Here is a 16,866-nt window from a genome sequence, read left to right as displayed (position 1 = left end):
TAATATTAGCACAACAGTTTTTAACATCGAGCGTAGTAGCATTCATCAAGGACAAATCCGAATTATAATCTTATTGAGAATTAAAAGATATTCTTTAAAAAAAAACGTTGCCCCAAACTAGGATTTTCTCCTGTATCGTAGGCATCATATTGCACATGGCACCCAGACCCGAAACAACAATTTGTAGATCACACAAAGAGTTGCTCCGTGCGGGAATTTAACCCACTACACGTTGCATGGCAGTCAGTTGCCCAGCCACGACACCAACCCAGTCAATTCTATTTTCAATATCTTTTTATCCAAATCAATTACCTCGCGTACATTTTTAAAGACTGTCGTATAAAACAAGTACCTCTGTATATAACACAAATAGGTTTTTCCTAAAAGAATTCACTATGCATTTTTATTTTTATTTCAATATAAATGTAGCAATTTCGTAACGCCTCTCGAAGGTAAATTTACCGATTTTGCATGCAACTAATAAAATCGATAAAATTTAAATACTACGGAACCCATACAATAATCGAAATCAATTACTACGCTAGCTTTTTAAAGCAAAACCAACTTTATGTAACAAATTTTTAAGGTTTAATATCGCTTAAACGTACCGTATATGCTTCCGCAAAATAAAAAAGAAGTGCACATATAAATACGGTCTTTATTCCGTAAGACATAAAGTACAAATTTAAATAAACGGTAACCAACAAAAAATATCGTTTAAAAAAAATCGTCCGTGTGAATATTTGCTGAAGTGCGAAATTTCAAGCTTATTGTTTTAAATTAAACTCGTAAGTGCCTGTGATATGGTTTGATTTAATTTGTAAAGGTGTTTTTGTTAAATGAACAGATCGATTGTTTTACCCGACTGCTTGGAGAGAAGGGTTATGTGTTTGAAGTGTGAATTGAGTGTGCTGATTAAAATCTGGAACGAAATAATGGGGGTTTTTATTGGTGTAAATAGACCCTTTTTATTTCTTAAGGTTTAGTGACCAGGACAAAAGCTTTTTATAAGGTAAGAAAATAAAATCACAATTTTATTTTTTGGATACAGGAGCAAGAATAGGCTAGTTTCCTACTAGTATAATTCAATACTTTTTTCCAAACGTCAATATACATATTTTGCGATATAGTGGGTTAAGACGTCATCAGATTGTTAGTTCAAATAGGAGACTTATTTCTAGAAAAATTGCTAGAATAACTCAATAATTAAGGATTTGAATATTTTAGTGTCGATAAGTCGAAATAATTTATTTTTATGAGGAAACTACACAATTTTGCTGAACACCATTTTTTGCGTAATACTGAGAATTTAAAACATCGATGTGTGATAATGTATAAATTGAATACTTTATATAGAGTGTTTTTTGTTATAAAACCAAGATATTATTTTATAAAAAAGGCTACAATACATATATGTATATCTACTTACTAAATATACCAATAATAAATACGCTCCTACCAATACCTTTTTTAAAGACATAATGTTTATAAACCGTTCAATAATACCGTTTAAAATGCAAATACTAAACTCGCCTTGACTTCTGTAAACAAGGAGCTCAGTTAAATTAACTTAAAGTTAAACGCCACTACAAAAGGTATCGAAATAGATGGGTTAACTGTTTGACGCAGTTCATTTTAAACAGTTCTTTGATCAAAGAAGTTTATTTAAGGTGAATACTTTGTTAAGGTACATAGCTTGCGAAATTTCAATATTTCGTACGTTTTTCACCGACTTGAAGAAAGTAGGAGGTTCTCAATTTGACCCATAGATAAATAATGTTTAAAAAACGGACTTTAACCTTCTTGTTTTTATTAAGTGGGTTAATATACTAAACGATTCCTGTGTAATAATTCCTCTGAAAAATACTATGCTGAAAATACTAAAATACTATGCTGCTAATCGTAAGATAGGAATTGCGGACTAACATCCTAATAGGTCAAACTGAGAATCCCTTTTTAACCGACTTCAAAAAAGAAAAGGAGTTTCTCAGTTTTACCTACATGTATGTATGTACATATTGTACATATGTATTTTTGTTTGTGTGCCATTATCTCGCGTTTAACTAAACCGATTTCGATGCGGTTTTCAGCGTAGTAATTTTCAGACTTAGGAGAAAGTTTTAGGGATAGTACCTACCTAACTTAAAACAAAATGGAGGCGGTAAAGAAAATTGAAAGCGATTTCCTTTTTTTAAGTAATTTATTATTAAACGACATTTTACTTTTAATATAATTTCTGTTATCTACCTCAAAGCATCCCTTTTAAACCCGATAAATTGAACTAAATAAAAGTTTTTGAATACATCAAAGCAAAATGTCTTGTAATTTAACTGATCTTTCGAAGTATTGTTTTACAGTTTAAGTGAGTTTAACTGTATATTTAAACGCGTTAAAATTAAAGGTCTTTGTTGTTAATTAGTCTAATTAATATTCATTGGAGTTTAAGAAAACTATACGGAATTATATTTTGATCAAGACTTGTTTAAGGATGAAAAGGAAAGTAGAGGAAATTGAGTTGTATTTTTAATTCGGACTTAATTCATGTAAATATTTTGATATCATATAATATGACAATAGTTTAAATTAATAGGGATGATGACGGGGTATGAAAATTAAAATCTATTAAAGGTAAGCGTCCACAGACCCGTATCGTACGCGTCGCACGCATTCCGTATGACGTCATCAGTACGCATCGCATGTAGGCATTGCCGATGATGCGGTCCGTACGATGCGGATCAGTGGACACAGTTGTATGAGTTTCTATACAAGACAAACTAAAATCCGTTGCGTGCGATGCGTGCGACTTTAGTCCGTCTCGTCCGTCGTTTAGGATTTTACATACAACCGACACCCAGACCCGAAACAACAATTTGTGGATCACATAAAGTTAGGTACTACGTGCGGGCATCGATCCCGCTACACGTTACTTGGCAGCCGGTTGCCCAGCCACCGCGTCAACCGTGCAGCCGTCAAGTTGATTAAAACACACAAAATATACGACACAATAAATCATTAAAGAAAATTTAATTATTCTTCCATACTATATGTATAACGATAAGGCGTACCTATAGAGGTACACAAGACCAGTTTACCATGGTCTCGCTTTATATGAAAATTCCTCACATTCAAAGGCCAGTTTATACTGGTTCGCCCTACCGTGTGTGCCAATCACTATGTCTTGAGGCACCATCTTGCATTTTAATGATAATCTCTTAATGTTATCTTACCGACTTTATGACGTCATTTCGCTAGAAGTATTTTCCGTAACACGCTGTACCTATATAAGTATAGGAAATGGGAATTTCGCGAAATGGATTTTATTTTACATAAAGATGTTTAAAGGCTTCTTTTTTATTTTTTAATATGTTTTTATTACGCATTTTTGAGGGAGTTTTTATTAGCTTTATATTAAAGAGCGCCTTTCAATTGCCGAAGGCGTAAGCAGAGGTGCATATATAATATACAATATATAATATATCCTCTGTTGATTTGGGTATATGTGTCGAAATGCTACTACGAGAACATTTAAAAAACAAAACATTTCTCATTATGTCTTCGCTCGATCTGGGAATCAAGCATAAGACCCATTGCATCTTGCAAATCCCAGTCGTGCTTGAAATTACTCGACCAACAGAGCAGTTCCATGTTTCTAACATCTAATCTTACTAACATTATAAATGCGAAACTTTTTTTGTTACTCAATCACTTCAAAACGGCTAAAGGAATCGAGAGGAAATTTGGGACAGCGATAGATAATGGTCTGCAATAACACATATGCTACTTTTTATCACACGGAAACGCGGGTGAAACCGCTGGTTAAGTTTATAAATCTATAAAAGTTTGTAACGATGGAAGTATTTATGTATGTATGTTTGTTACTAGTTCACTACTCGTAAACTACTGAACAGATTTGGATGTTTAAGATAGATGGAATCTAGAATAACACATGGGGTAATGTTTACCCTGGGAACGTGGGCAAAGTCGCTGTCAGTAAATAATTACAAATATATATTACTAGCTACTACCGCGCGGTTTCATCCGCTCTGCTCGGCCCCTATTGATCGTAGCATAATATTTCATTGCCTTTAGTCTTCCTTAATAAATACGCTATCCAACACAAATATAATTATTCAAATCGGACCAGTAGTTCTGGAGATTAGCGCGTTCAAATAAACAAACAAACTCTTCAGATTTATAATATTAGTATAGATAGACACGAAAATAGATTTCTAGCTAATTTATACAACTGAAAGTATAAAAATTTCGTGTAAAGAGCTAAAAATATGTAACGAAAGGGTTGTGAGCCCCGCCGATGTGAAATAGGGCGGAAAATATTCAGCTCGGGCTCTGATAAGTACTTTGTGGACGTTGATAATACAGGGTTTACTGAAAAACGGTGAGAAAGTGAGAAAATGAATGATATTTTATTGAGTAGGTAGGTTAGTGGGTCACTGAGTACCGGTCGGTGAGCAAGGGTAGCTCGCCGCCCGACCAGAACCAGACCCGCATTTCGCACGCGTCTTAAACAACCATCAGACCACCACAGATACGGCCTAGTAGGGCTTTTGCCTGATCCGGAGCTACTGACTAGCGTGTTTACCGGGGCTCTAGCTTGAAAAGCAGGAGTAGGAACGGGGTGGTTTTTAGTCAGTAAAAGTCTGACACTCCCTCTCGCCTCGCCAAAGGCGGGAGAAGATGTATTTCCTCTATCAAAAATACGGTCAAAGAGTAATCTTCTATAATACATGAAATGTATATTAATTTTTTTAAAAGAAACTTAAACTAACATACAACTTTCCCCCATACTAACATAAAAAATTGTGGACCACACAAAGACTTACTTCGCGAGTCAAACAATCAAACAGGTCAAGCTAACTTAAAGCCTATAAAAATACATATATATATTATATACATAATACTTTATTCCTGTTAATCCAAGTTAAACATTTACCATTCAACATTAAACTTTATACCACAAATCATACGACTTAAATTAATAGCGACAATTACTAACCGCTTCTGTATAAACATAGGTTGTAAAATAACTAATTAAAAAGATAATTTTCTTTACTTAATCACGTAGTACTTACTCATTTAGTATATAAGACAGGATAATTAGTTACTATTCTTTGAGCTATGTATTAACATGTAAAACTTAGCGTGTAAAAGAGTTACATTGTAACCCATTTGCAAAAATAAATATCATTTATCATTAATCATTGATCAATATTAAAGCCAAACCGCTTTGAGCAAGCGTGGTGATTAATGCTCAAACTTGCTTCGTGTGAGAAGAGGCCTTTGGTCAGTAGTGGTCACTTATAGGCTGTTGATGTGACTATATTTAATATAACATCACATCACATATTTAACATAAATTTTATAATCATGGGTGTTGTATTAAACAATAAAATAAGTTACACGAAAATATGATCAAACCTTAAAATGCGTCTAGTTATGATGAGACTAGGGAGTGTAAGACTCTAACCCTAACTTCAACCTACTTGGTAACAACGATCAGTACCTATGAGAAGGCAAGAGGTCCTCTGAATAAACCAGTACCAAAAAGCCCGAGACTCCTAGCACAACAATTATACTTCCGAATCGATTGGTTATAATTTACACCTATAACATTCATAATCTATAAATTCAAAAGAAAACAACCATTTACCACCGTCTTATCCAAAATTCCACACATTCAAAATCAACAAGGATACCGAAACAAAAAAAAATAAAATAAACAAAAATATACCGCATCCATTCACCTTAAGCTCGGTGTCGGTACATTCGGTAACAAAAGTGTATATCGACCTGTCAATTAGGCCTTAAGATTATCATCTCCGAAGTTATATATATGACGTGATTATATCTAGGGTTGGCAACTGTACTTTAAAAAAAGAGTACTACCTAACTAAATAATACAAAATCACTGTTTTTTTTTTGTATGGAACATGCCATGAAAACGAGCTGACGTATCACTGGATAGTAAGCAATCGCCGCCGCCCGTGGACACTTGAAGGGAAATTGTGCCTCCAGTAACCTCACTCACACAACGAAACACAACGCAAGCGTTGTTTCATGTCGGTTTTCGGTGACGCCGTGGTATCACTCACTTTATTGGTGCAAAGCTCTACTAGTTTCGAGCCACAGGAACTCTTCATCATGAGCAACGTGTGCAGATGAATTATGTACCATAATGTGCACCTCTGCCTACCCCATCGATGATAAAAAAGGGTTGACGTTGGGTGTGTACCTAGATGTCATATAGGCGTACGCTATAATATACAACTCGTAGGGTACGCTTAAATAGGTTCTCTTTTGTACGTTAACGTTTGGACCCATAAAAATATTTTGTACAATGTGCAGTACATCTATATGTATGTATAAAAATCAATTGCTGTTCGTTAGTCTCGCTTAAAAACTCGAGAACGGCTGAATCGATTTTGCAAATTTTAGTCTTGAATTATTTGTGGAAGTCCAGGGAAGGTTTAAAAGGTAAAAAAAATGTTTGAGGCGGTATGAAGTTTGCCGGGTTAGCTAGTTGTACAATATAATTTTACTGTACAGAAATGCTGCAAAAATATTTAAAAAAACCTTATTTGGTAGGTCCATACTCTTTATAAACCTTCTAAAATATCAGATATACGAACTCAAGACCTTGTAAGAGAAACTGCCAACCCTAATTACATCGCAGGCGTCTTTTTTCGAGAAATTTCTTTTATTTATGAGAGGTCACGATTTTCGCGGCAATCCGCCATGTTTTAAGAAAAGGGCTTCTGATTGGCTGTTCGTTTGTATTGGTGTTGATTTATGTGTGTGTTGTTTGTATTTTTTTTCGTGTCAGGTATTTTTTTGTCGTGTAAGCTAGATTAGGTATTGTATGGTTTCGTTTATATGTGAATATGTGTTAGTGTTTTTATGGCTTTATATATCGGTGTATCTTCTTTTAATATTTATAGATTGAAAATATGGTACCATTTATGAAAGAAAGAAAGAAAAAGACAGTATATTTGCCCTTTAAAGAAATTGCTAATAAATATGTTATCAACATGACGGAAAAGGGCTAGTGTTATATGTACAAAAAAAAATATTATAACCGGACATTTATTAATTTCTTATTACTTAAAAATACAAGTACCTACTTCGGTAATTATTTAAAAGAAATGGATCCTATTGTTCACCATCCACGATTGTTTTCCAAACAATCAACATAAATAATACGAAATTAATTTATTAGCAACAACCATACACACCATACATATTTCCTCATGCCAAACAAAATTAACCCATAAATTAATCAATTTACACCAAACCCCATAGCCCCCAACAAAAACTTTAAACCATTAATATCAATAACACTTTTGTACTCACTTGTACCGACACAACACAAATAATGGACAAGATAACTCCATCTTGTTAGAGAGAGACAGAGAATTTTCTTATGCAGGCGTGAGAGAGATGGAAATAGATATATGCAAGTCATGAAGGAATATAATCTGTATCGGTAATGATACGTCAATCAATAAAGGGTAATGTTCCTGTGTTATGGGAAGATTTTTAAGACCCTTTTACATTAAGACACCTTGTACGTGCGACCATGTCGCACAACCCACAAAATGTATGGTGTTATATTTCATTAGTCTTGGAGGGGAATATAATCCATTGACTTCTCCGGCTTAGGGTGAGGTGAGAGAGAGTGACAGACTCTTACTGATTAAAAACCACCATGTTCCTACTCCTGCTTTTCGAGCCGGAGCCCCGGTAACCCGCCAGGTAGAGTCCGCTACGGATCGGGCATCAGTCCTACTGGGCCCCATCTATGGTTGGCTGATAGCTCTTTTAAGCTGGCTCGGAATGCGACGACGTGTCGTTTGTAGGCCTAGTTCTAGTCGGGTGGGGAGCTACTCTTGCTCGCCGTCTGCAGACCCTCCCTTACGGTGGTCGGAGAACGTCGCGTGAAATCAGCTAGGATAGCTAGCAGCTAGTATCACATTATAATCGACACATCGGTTGACGACAACCACATCAAATTTCAATCTTCAATCGTCATATATATATCACTGCTTTACACATCTGTGCGTGCGACTATCGCGTCCTAATGTAAAAGGGCCTTTAATGTATCAGAAAAAATATATCTCGCTTCTAATGCATGGATTTAAGATGCCCAGAGAAAGTTCTGTCATGCAAGGAAACGAATTAATTATGAATTAGGCTAATGTGATGTGATGTGATGTGATGTGATGTGATGGGATATTTTAGTAACGAGATGTAAATCTCAATAAGGGATAGGTAGACTTATTTGTAGTACGTTTACGTTTTAAATCGACTTGAAGATGATATAAAGTATTTAATAAGAGTTGAAAGCTGCTGTTTTGAAATTTGTTTTTTTTTTTTTTAGTTTTTAAGGGTGAAAAATCATCCAATGATTTCTCCCGCCTTGGGCGAAGCGAGAGGAAGTGTCAGACTCTTATTGACTAAAAACCTCCCCGTTCCTACTCCTGCTTATCGAGTCGGAACCCCGGTAAACCCGCTAGGTAGTCCGCAGCTCCGTACTTATAAACTTCATGCGGGATGTTGATGTAGGATTTATGACGTCATCCGTTGATTTGTTTGTCGATCGTCTATGTGTGAGTTCTGTCATGTCACTTGTCATATGTCTCTACAAAAGACTTCATGAGAAGAGGAAATCTAACTTGGACCTTACGGCAACACACTTGTAACGCCTTGTAACGTCCATGGGCGGCGGTGATTGCTTACCATCAGGTGATACATCAACTCATTTACCAGCATGTTCAATAAAAAAAAATAAACTTAAAATCTGCAGTCCCGTGCTTATAGTTAATGAGATAATCTACTTAACTTAAAGTTAACTTATATACATTATACATGTCTAATAACTGTCTAACTTAGTTTGGTTATAGTTTGCTGATTTAAGACTTTTAGACTAAGACTGAAGTTACGAGTACCAGCGTGATGCGCTTAACGCTTACAGGTTTAAGTTATCAGAACTTAAACGTAGAAGTTTGCGTTAGGTGTTTGTAAGGTGTAAATTTAAATACCTACATCTTGCGTTATGGTTACGAAAATATAACATGTTTCGTGAAATAGACGTGTTTTCTAAAACTCCGCTTTTATCATTTTAGTTTTTTTTTTTTTTGCATATGGTGCCCAAAATACTGGCAGCATTGCCACGTTGAATGGCAATGCTTCACGTTTGACCAAGGCAGAAGCCCTTCTGTTTAAGTATTTTCATGTATTGGGTTTGCTCAACACAACAATATTTTGACACGGAATTAAATAAATTAATCATAATAACTAGTGCTAAATTTAATAATAACTGTACCTTAGTACGAGAGCGCGTTCTGCGCTCTGATTGGCCGGCTAGAATAAACCAACCAATTAGAGCGTCGAACGCGCTCTCGTTTCGATTACTTTAAACGCAAAGCAAACTCATATTAAGGGTACTATTCTAAAATCTATGTAAGTACTTACAGTTGACATCAATGGATATGTTTTCGGAAACTGGAGCGATCAGGGGATCGGTGACAGCCTGCAAACAAAATGTATAGAAACATTAATGTTTTATTGAAAATCCCATTCAAATTAGACATATAAACACATCATGTTTTATTGAGTAACTTACTGCCAATTTCAATAACCGATCTTAATCCAATTTTTTTATGGTATAAGCCGGCAAACGAGCAGACGGATCATCTGATGGTAAGCAATCGCCGCCGCCTATGGACACTTGAAACACCAGAAGCGTTACAAGTGCGTTACCGGCCTTTTGGTGGTTAGGAATTTAAGGGTTGTTGGGGAATCAGGGAATTTATGATCGATTATTATTTTTGACAGAAATTCTACATCAATCGTAATGTAAAGATTTTGATTGAGATCGGTTATATTGCAATTAGCAGTTAGCTACCTTAAACAAAATAAAAAATCTGTTGTAACCAAGCAATTCTTACCTGACAAGTAACATCAGTGCCGAAGTCAGACCTCTGCAGCCTGAATGAGACGGTGGCCCTCGCCTCCGCGTTGGCGAGGAGTGCGTGAGCCTTCCACCATGACACCCTCGCTGTTGGACGACCTGGATAGATGATAAAACTATTAATTATCTTTCGAGGGGGGAAATAATCCATTTACTTATTCCTGGCTTGGATGAGGCGATAGTGTCAGACTCTTATATTATTGACCAAATTGACTATTGACCAAATACAACCCTGTTCCTACTCTTATTGTCCGCTGCTCTGGAATGAATACCGCTATTTTCTATTTCACTATATTCTATATTCTATTTCACCATTTATGTTATAAGTCCCATATAATAGAGGGTGAGCCTATTGCCATATACTGGGCATAATTCCAGTCTCCGTACAATTACTGAGAAATTTTTGAAAAACTGAAAAGTAGTGCAGATTAAAAATCTATTTATTATTAACCTAAGATATCTCGTTCAACATTATTTTCCAAAATAGTACATGAGTAAAAATGTTTAATTTAATAAGCCTCTTGCCTTTACATTGACCCTGTTACGAAAATACATATTTTCTTCGAAACGTTACAAATGAAGTACCTACTCGAACTTTTGAAAGTTTTATCAAAAATATTTCCACGACAAAAATAGACAGAGAGTCGTTTTAAAACACAACATCGCGCCTACGTGTAAACACCCACATTTACTTTTTATACTCTTGACTAGCGACCCGCCCCTGCTTTGCTTGGTAGTTAATTCCTATCACCATACGATACCATACTTAACGTCATTGTCGACTAACTGTCTGGGTAATATAAGCCAATGAAAGAATGACAGACACAATTTACTAAGGTAACGGAAAGTCATAGTTTACTATAATAATAGCCAGGCTACAACCAGATACAACATACACATACAACTACGCAATGCATGACTACTTCCGCCCTAGATCAGGCGAAAGGGAGGGAGTGTCAGAGTCCTACTGACTAAAAACCACTCTGTTCCTACTCCTGATTTGAGCTGGGGCACCGGTAGCCTCTTAGATTTTCCGCAGCTCCAGATAACCAAAAAAACTAACTACTGTAATAAATAACTAAGCTTAAAAAAATAAGAACACATCAATGGATAAGAAGAAAAGAAATCTTTACAGTCGCTTGAGTTAACACTAGACTAAAAATCCCTTTTATACATAAAAACCCAGCCAAAAATCCAGTACCTACATAGAAAAAACCCACATAAAAAACCTCGACACATCTTAAAACAAAAGCCTCAAGGACGTTACTTACGAGCTGGAAACTTTTCGGAAAAGTCGGAAAAACTCGGCATTTCAACAGGGAACCCACATAATTACGGAACGGCTACAAAAGGCCAGACATACTCGTATAATTGTATATTTTACATTGTGCTCGCGAATGGCTTGAGTGAATAAAAAAACTGTAAAACAATGGTGGACCCACGTCAAGTGAGGGTTGGGAGTGTGGCGTAATGTGGGAGCGATAGCGGGGAAAAGTAAAAGAGGTATTTGTAATAGTGATTATTGATATATAACGCCGAGCGTCGGGGATCGTCCGGGCATCGGAGATCACGAACGATCTCCGATCACTGTAAGTGCCACTACGGACGGCGGGAAAGGGTAGCTCGCCGATCAGAACCAGACCCGCACGCCTCTCAAAGAGCCATCAGACCACCAGGCCACCACAGATGGGGTCCAGTAGAGCTAATGCCTGATCCCGAGCCTCCCCTCCCCCCTCAAAAATCATCACTTATTTTGTTACTTACAGAGAGATAGCCTAATGAAAGGATTGCCGATTTGGATAGTTTTGATCATGAAGTATTTGTGGAAGTCTAGGGAAGATTTAAAAGGTGAGAAAAAGTTTGAGGCGGTACGAAGTTTGCCAGACCCGTTAGTTTGAACTAAAAAAGTCGTTGAAAATTAACGCTTTCGGCAATACTCATATTATATTATCTTGATTTAAATGATATACAACTGTTTTTCATTTACTTTCAATTTTCCAAATCATTGCGCTATCCGCTTCAGCTTACATCTTACGTCGAGAGAAAATCGTGTGCGTGAATCGGACATTTTTCGTGAAAACGGAACACCCCAGGGTGACGGTTGATACAGGTTGGTGCAATCTTATGCCGGCGCCACACACAGCGTGTTCGCAACTTTGTACCGTGTGATGTGTTGAAATTGTTCGTTTAATGGTAGCAGGCGAAACTTTTATAACAGTTTGTTTACTTTTTGTGTTTTTTTTTTAATGGATCACCACCACCATCTGAGTGCCACCAACCTCCAATCTCCCAATCTTCCCGCAAGTGTCATAGAAGCAGACTAGTAAACTACATATTTAACAGAGACTAAACAGTAGCGTTCTTTCATAAACCTGAACCTTTTAAACAACGATTTCCAACCCGTTCCAAACGCCTTAAACGCAAACCTTTCAAAACTTTCCAACGTTTGCCAAACGTGGAGATTATGGTAAACCTCTTTTATGTTAAGAGGGCTCATATCTATCGCATGTTGATGTGAAGGATTGGATTTCAAACCTTCTTTGCAGTCAGTTAGAGAAGTCAACAGTATTATTTCTACATTTTAAAGCATTAACAGCTGAAAGAAAACTGTTGAAGGCAAATCCTCCGCTAAGCGTTCGTGGCGGTGCTAAAGATTGTTCGTTCGCGAAAGTGTGGCCCCAGCATTACGTCAACACGTTTTGTTTTTTTTACAAGACGCGTGATTTTGAAGGCGCGAAATTGAAAAAGGTAAAGTGAAATGGCGTCTTTGTAAAAAGGAAAGTTTATATATCGGACCCTAATGCTGAGATTTAAAGTTTTAGATGTATTAGAGGGACACAAAGGGATAGAAAATTGTGTTTTTAGGTAAGATTAAATTGTTGAGAAGTGATTTTGTGTGTATTGTTTAGTAGAGATTACTTTATTTGTCAAATAGTTTACAAATACATTGAACTTTTAATTACAGAATGTTTTAGTCGGTGTTTTAAAATGATAGTCAAACACATAACACATTTAACACGTCGTGTGCCGGAACGCAGATCCACGCGAGACACAATGTATTTTCTATACAAGAGGTTAATAAAGGTTTATAGAACGTAAAATATAACAAGACTGGTTTTACCAAGACTGCGCCATTTTGGCTAAATGTTCTAGACCTGGGGCCTTAGTCTGCTATTACAATTGTGTCAGAATGGTCGATCATTGAGCAGTGCAAGAGGGATGGAGCTATACAACCTACATAGCTGCGTCCCTCTTGCACTGCTCAGTGATCGACCATTCTGACACAATTGTAATAGCAGACTAAGGGCCCTGTGCTGTGACATCAAACACTAGTGATGTCATATACACTCATAACACAGAAGGGATTGCTAGAGGCGTAATACACCGATCTGGAGCTGCGGACTGCCTAGCGGGTTACCGGGGCTCCGGCTTAAAGCAGGAGTAGGAACGGGGTGGTTTTTAGTCAGTAAGAGTCTGACTCCCTCTCGCTTCTCCCAGGGTGGGAGACGTAATTGGATGATTTTCCCTCATCAAAAAAAAATACTGTGTATTTTAACCCAAAATCCCTTGCTCGGTCGATCACTTGACCAAGGAAGCATTCTTATAAAAAGAGTATAGCAAATAAATAGTAAAAGACCACCATCTCTCCGAACAAAGAACCCTAAATGAAATCACTTCTAAAACTTTATCCTCATACATTTTCCATTTCATTTTTCCCATAGTTCACTCCCTTATTCCTTGAACAAGTTCCAACATGTTGTTTTCCTTCCTTCTAAATTACATATTACATGGTTTCTCGTCAGGGGTGCGTCGTGAACAACGGTTTATTTTCTATATTATGGGAACATGCAACGTGTGATTGACAGCCCTAGCTAAGAGGGGTGGTTTTAAAACATGGTTTGTTCGATAATGTCTTTATTTATGTCTGTTTTGAATGATTAGTTCGGTTTTTTTAATTAGTTGGTGGTAAATGTGAGAATTTGGAATCAAAAACTTTGTAGGTACTAATTTGTCCAAAACTTGAAATCGACGTGATTTATTGCTATTACTAGCCTGCCTCGTTAGCTGAGTGGTCACAAGTGTGCCTGCCAGGCATAGGGTTTCGAGTTCGATTCACGCATCGAGTAAAATATAGTTAATTTATTTAGTGAAACGTATAAAGGCTTTTTATAAGTCTTACGGCGTCCCATATAATAGGGGTAGCCTTTTGCCAAGTAAAAATGAGCCTTTTAAGTTACAGATCAAGGTCTAAAATGCGAATACTCCTTACCTCCCACAGCGATGCAGGTGAGGTTAACCTCGGTCCCTTCATCATAAGGCCCTAGTACACCACCTCGGATCTCGTTGCCTTCATGGTTCAGCACGATCAGGCGTTCTGGGGGTACTGCGAATGAAATAAGAATATTAGTAAGTAGGTTTTTAAGGTGAACCGTCTGCAAATAAAAATGTGCATTCATCATTATCATCAGTTCTCGTCCACTGTTGGACATAGGCCTCTCCAATGGCATGTCACTGAGCTCGATCTTCAGCTCAACGCATCCAACCACTACCAGTCACCTTGCGGATATGAAATGTCATTATTTAATTCTAAGTGTGGGAGAGCCTAGCTTCGGCACGAATGGGCCGGCTCGACCGGATTGATACGCTTGCGTTGTTTCGTTGTGTGAGTGAGGTTGCCGAAGGCCCCATGCCTCCCATCCCAATCTTCCCAATCCCCGATTCCCCAACAACCCTTAAATTCTTAACCCCTAAAGGCCGGCAACGCACATGTAACGCCTCTGGTGTTTCAAGTGTCCATGGGCGGTGACAATTGTTTACCATCAGGTGATAGGTCTGCTCGGTTACAGCGTGTTCCATAAAAAAAAAGTTTACTTCAGTTAGAAGTAGCTAAATAGCTACAGTTAGAAGTAACCAATTTAGCAAAATTAAACTTTATGACACAGAACATAAGCACTTACTTAGCACAGTGAGATTCAGTCTAGTATTTTTGGTTGGCGATTTGATAAAGTCAACTCGACATCTGTACTGTCCACTGTCTTCAGGCCTGAAACAAAAAAAAAACTATTAGTTCCACAATTTTTTTTTTTAAGGGGGGAAAATCATCCAATGACTTCTCCTGCCTTGGGCGAAGTGAGAGGAAGTATCAGACTCGGACTGACTAAAAACCACCCCGTTCCTACTCCTGCTTTTCGGTAAACCTGCTAGGTAGTCCGCAGCTCCGGATTCAACACACCCTATCAATATTTATTTATTTATTTATTTATTTAAAAAGCTTTATGCACAAGTAGGTACATGGGCGGACATAATGCCGTTGGCATTTTCTACCTGTCTGACCCTTGGGTGGTGCAGAGAACATAACAGGCGGGTGCATGGAACATGATAGACCATTACGATGGGAAATGATAACATATATTTCTGACATATACACAATAATACATACCAGTACATATACATATTATATATATATTATATAGATACATATTATACAGGGTGTCCCTGAAGTCGACGTCCAACAGGCACCAGATGATCGGCAAGGTTTCAAATGTTATCAGAAAAATATAAAAAAAAATCTAAGTCCTACAGTTTTTAAATTACAGTGACTTACGTGTTATCCACGAAAAAGTACACCCTGTGCCAGTCATTTGAGTCTTGTTGCTACAAATATTTATTTTTTCGTCTGAAATCTTCCTTACATTATCCTGAATAGTGCTCCAGTAATATGGAATCATAAATTCTTAGCCAACTGCTTTAGATTTGAAAACATTGTTAGTTTTAGAGGAACCAAATACTCTGAATAAAATTTTCACCTTACTTTAAGTGACTGCACTGAATAAATTATGTATGGCGCTAGTAGTGGCAAATTTTACCAAAGTTGGCGCATTTAATAAGGATTATAAAATGGTATAGCACTTTGCACATTATTTCTTAAATTCGACACAAAAAAATATTTTTCAACGAAACTCCGTTTCGATGAATTTATTTGAACTTACTAAAAATTCTTGTAGTGTACTCAAATCATACGTTATAACCTCGTATGCACTAGACAACACTTTGCACGCGATTTTTTATCATCATGTTGAAAATCAGCGAGGATCTCTTGTCAAACAACATTGTCTGTTACCCGTGATTTCGCTTGCAGCATTCGTCGGCAATATTATCGCTAGACGAACTGGTGTTGTGCATCTTGAGCCATCGTACCCGGGCTTCGGCATTTTAGCTGAGCACTGGCTTTTTTGCGCCGTGTTGATTATTTATTTTTTAAATTATTTTTTGCTTTACCTGCAATTCCTTGTAACGGTGCAAATAACTCTTTCTCGACAAAGTAAAGAATATTTGATGCTTCATCCCGCATTTGATCACAAGGCATGAACACGTAACTTAATCGGAGGATTCACCAATTTTTTTTTATTTTTTTTTTTTTGTTGCGGATATGACGAGTAATTGTGCGTAAGGTACACCATACCACTACCGCGTCGATATGCTGTGTACATGAATCTGCCGCGTCCATTCCTTTTGATTTAACTACACATTTGATAATGTGTTTGATGCACTATGAACATCATATTGCTATCATTCAATATTATTTACTGAAACATGATACACAACATCAGTTCCTCTAGTAAGTCTAGTAATATTGCCGACGAAAGCTGCAAGCGAAATCATGAGTAGACAGACAATGTTGTTTGACAAGAGATCCTCGCTGATTTTCAACTAATGATAAAAAATCGCGTGCAAAGTGTTGTCTAGTGCATACGAGGTTATAACGTATGATTTGAGTACACTACAAGAATTTTTAGTAAGTTCAAATAAATTCATCGAAACGGAGTTTCGTTGAAAAATCTTTTTTTGTGTCGAATTTAAGAAATAATGTGCAAAGT

At 36.9% G+C, this 16,866-nt stretch overlaps 1 protein-coding gene across 4 annotated transcripts in view; it reads right to left on the bottom strand.

Annotated features, from left to right (window-relative positions):
- The window catches only part of LOC118276605 (nephrin-like), a 477,612-nt gene that overhangs the window by 29,020 nt on the left and 431,726 nt on the right, over positions 1 to 16,866 (bottom strand). For all 4 annotated transcript variants that reach the window (XM_050699883.1, XM_050699882.1, XM_050699885.1 and 1 more), the window contains 4 exons: positions 14,947 to 15,032; positions 14,259 to 14,372; positions 9,966 to 10,087; positions 9,490 to 9,547 (listed from right to left, as the gene is read on the bottom strand). In XM_050699883.1, coding sequence (XP_050555840.1) covers positions 9,490 to 9,547; positions 9,966 to 10,087; positions 14,259 to 14,372; positions 14,947 to 15,032 — 380 coding nt within the window. The remainder of the gene's footprint in view (positions 1 to 9,489; positions 9,548 to 9,965; positions 10,088 to 14,258; positions 14,373 to 14,946; positions 15,033 to 16,866) is intronic.

The sequence above is a fragment of the Spodoptera frugiperda genome, chromosome 17 (assembly GCF_023101765.2).
Source record: "Spodoptera frugiperda isolate SF20-4 chromosome 17, AGI-APGP_CSIRO_Sfru_2.0, whole genome shotgun sequence".
Taxonomy (NCBI): Eukaryota; Metazoa; Arthropoda; class Insecta; order Lepidoptera; family Noctuidae; genus Spodoptera; species Spodoptera frugiperda.
Note: the sequence above shows the minus strand (reverse complement) of the source record. Positions and strands in the feature narration are given on the sequence as shown.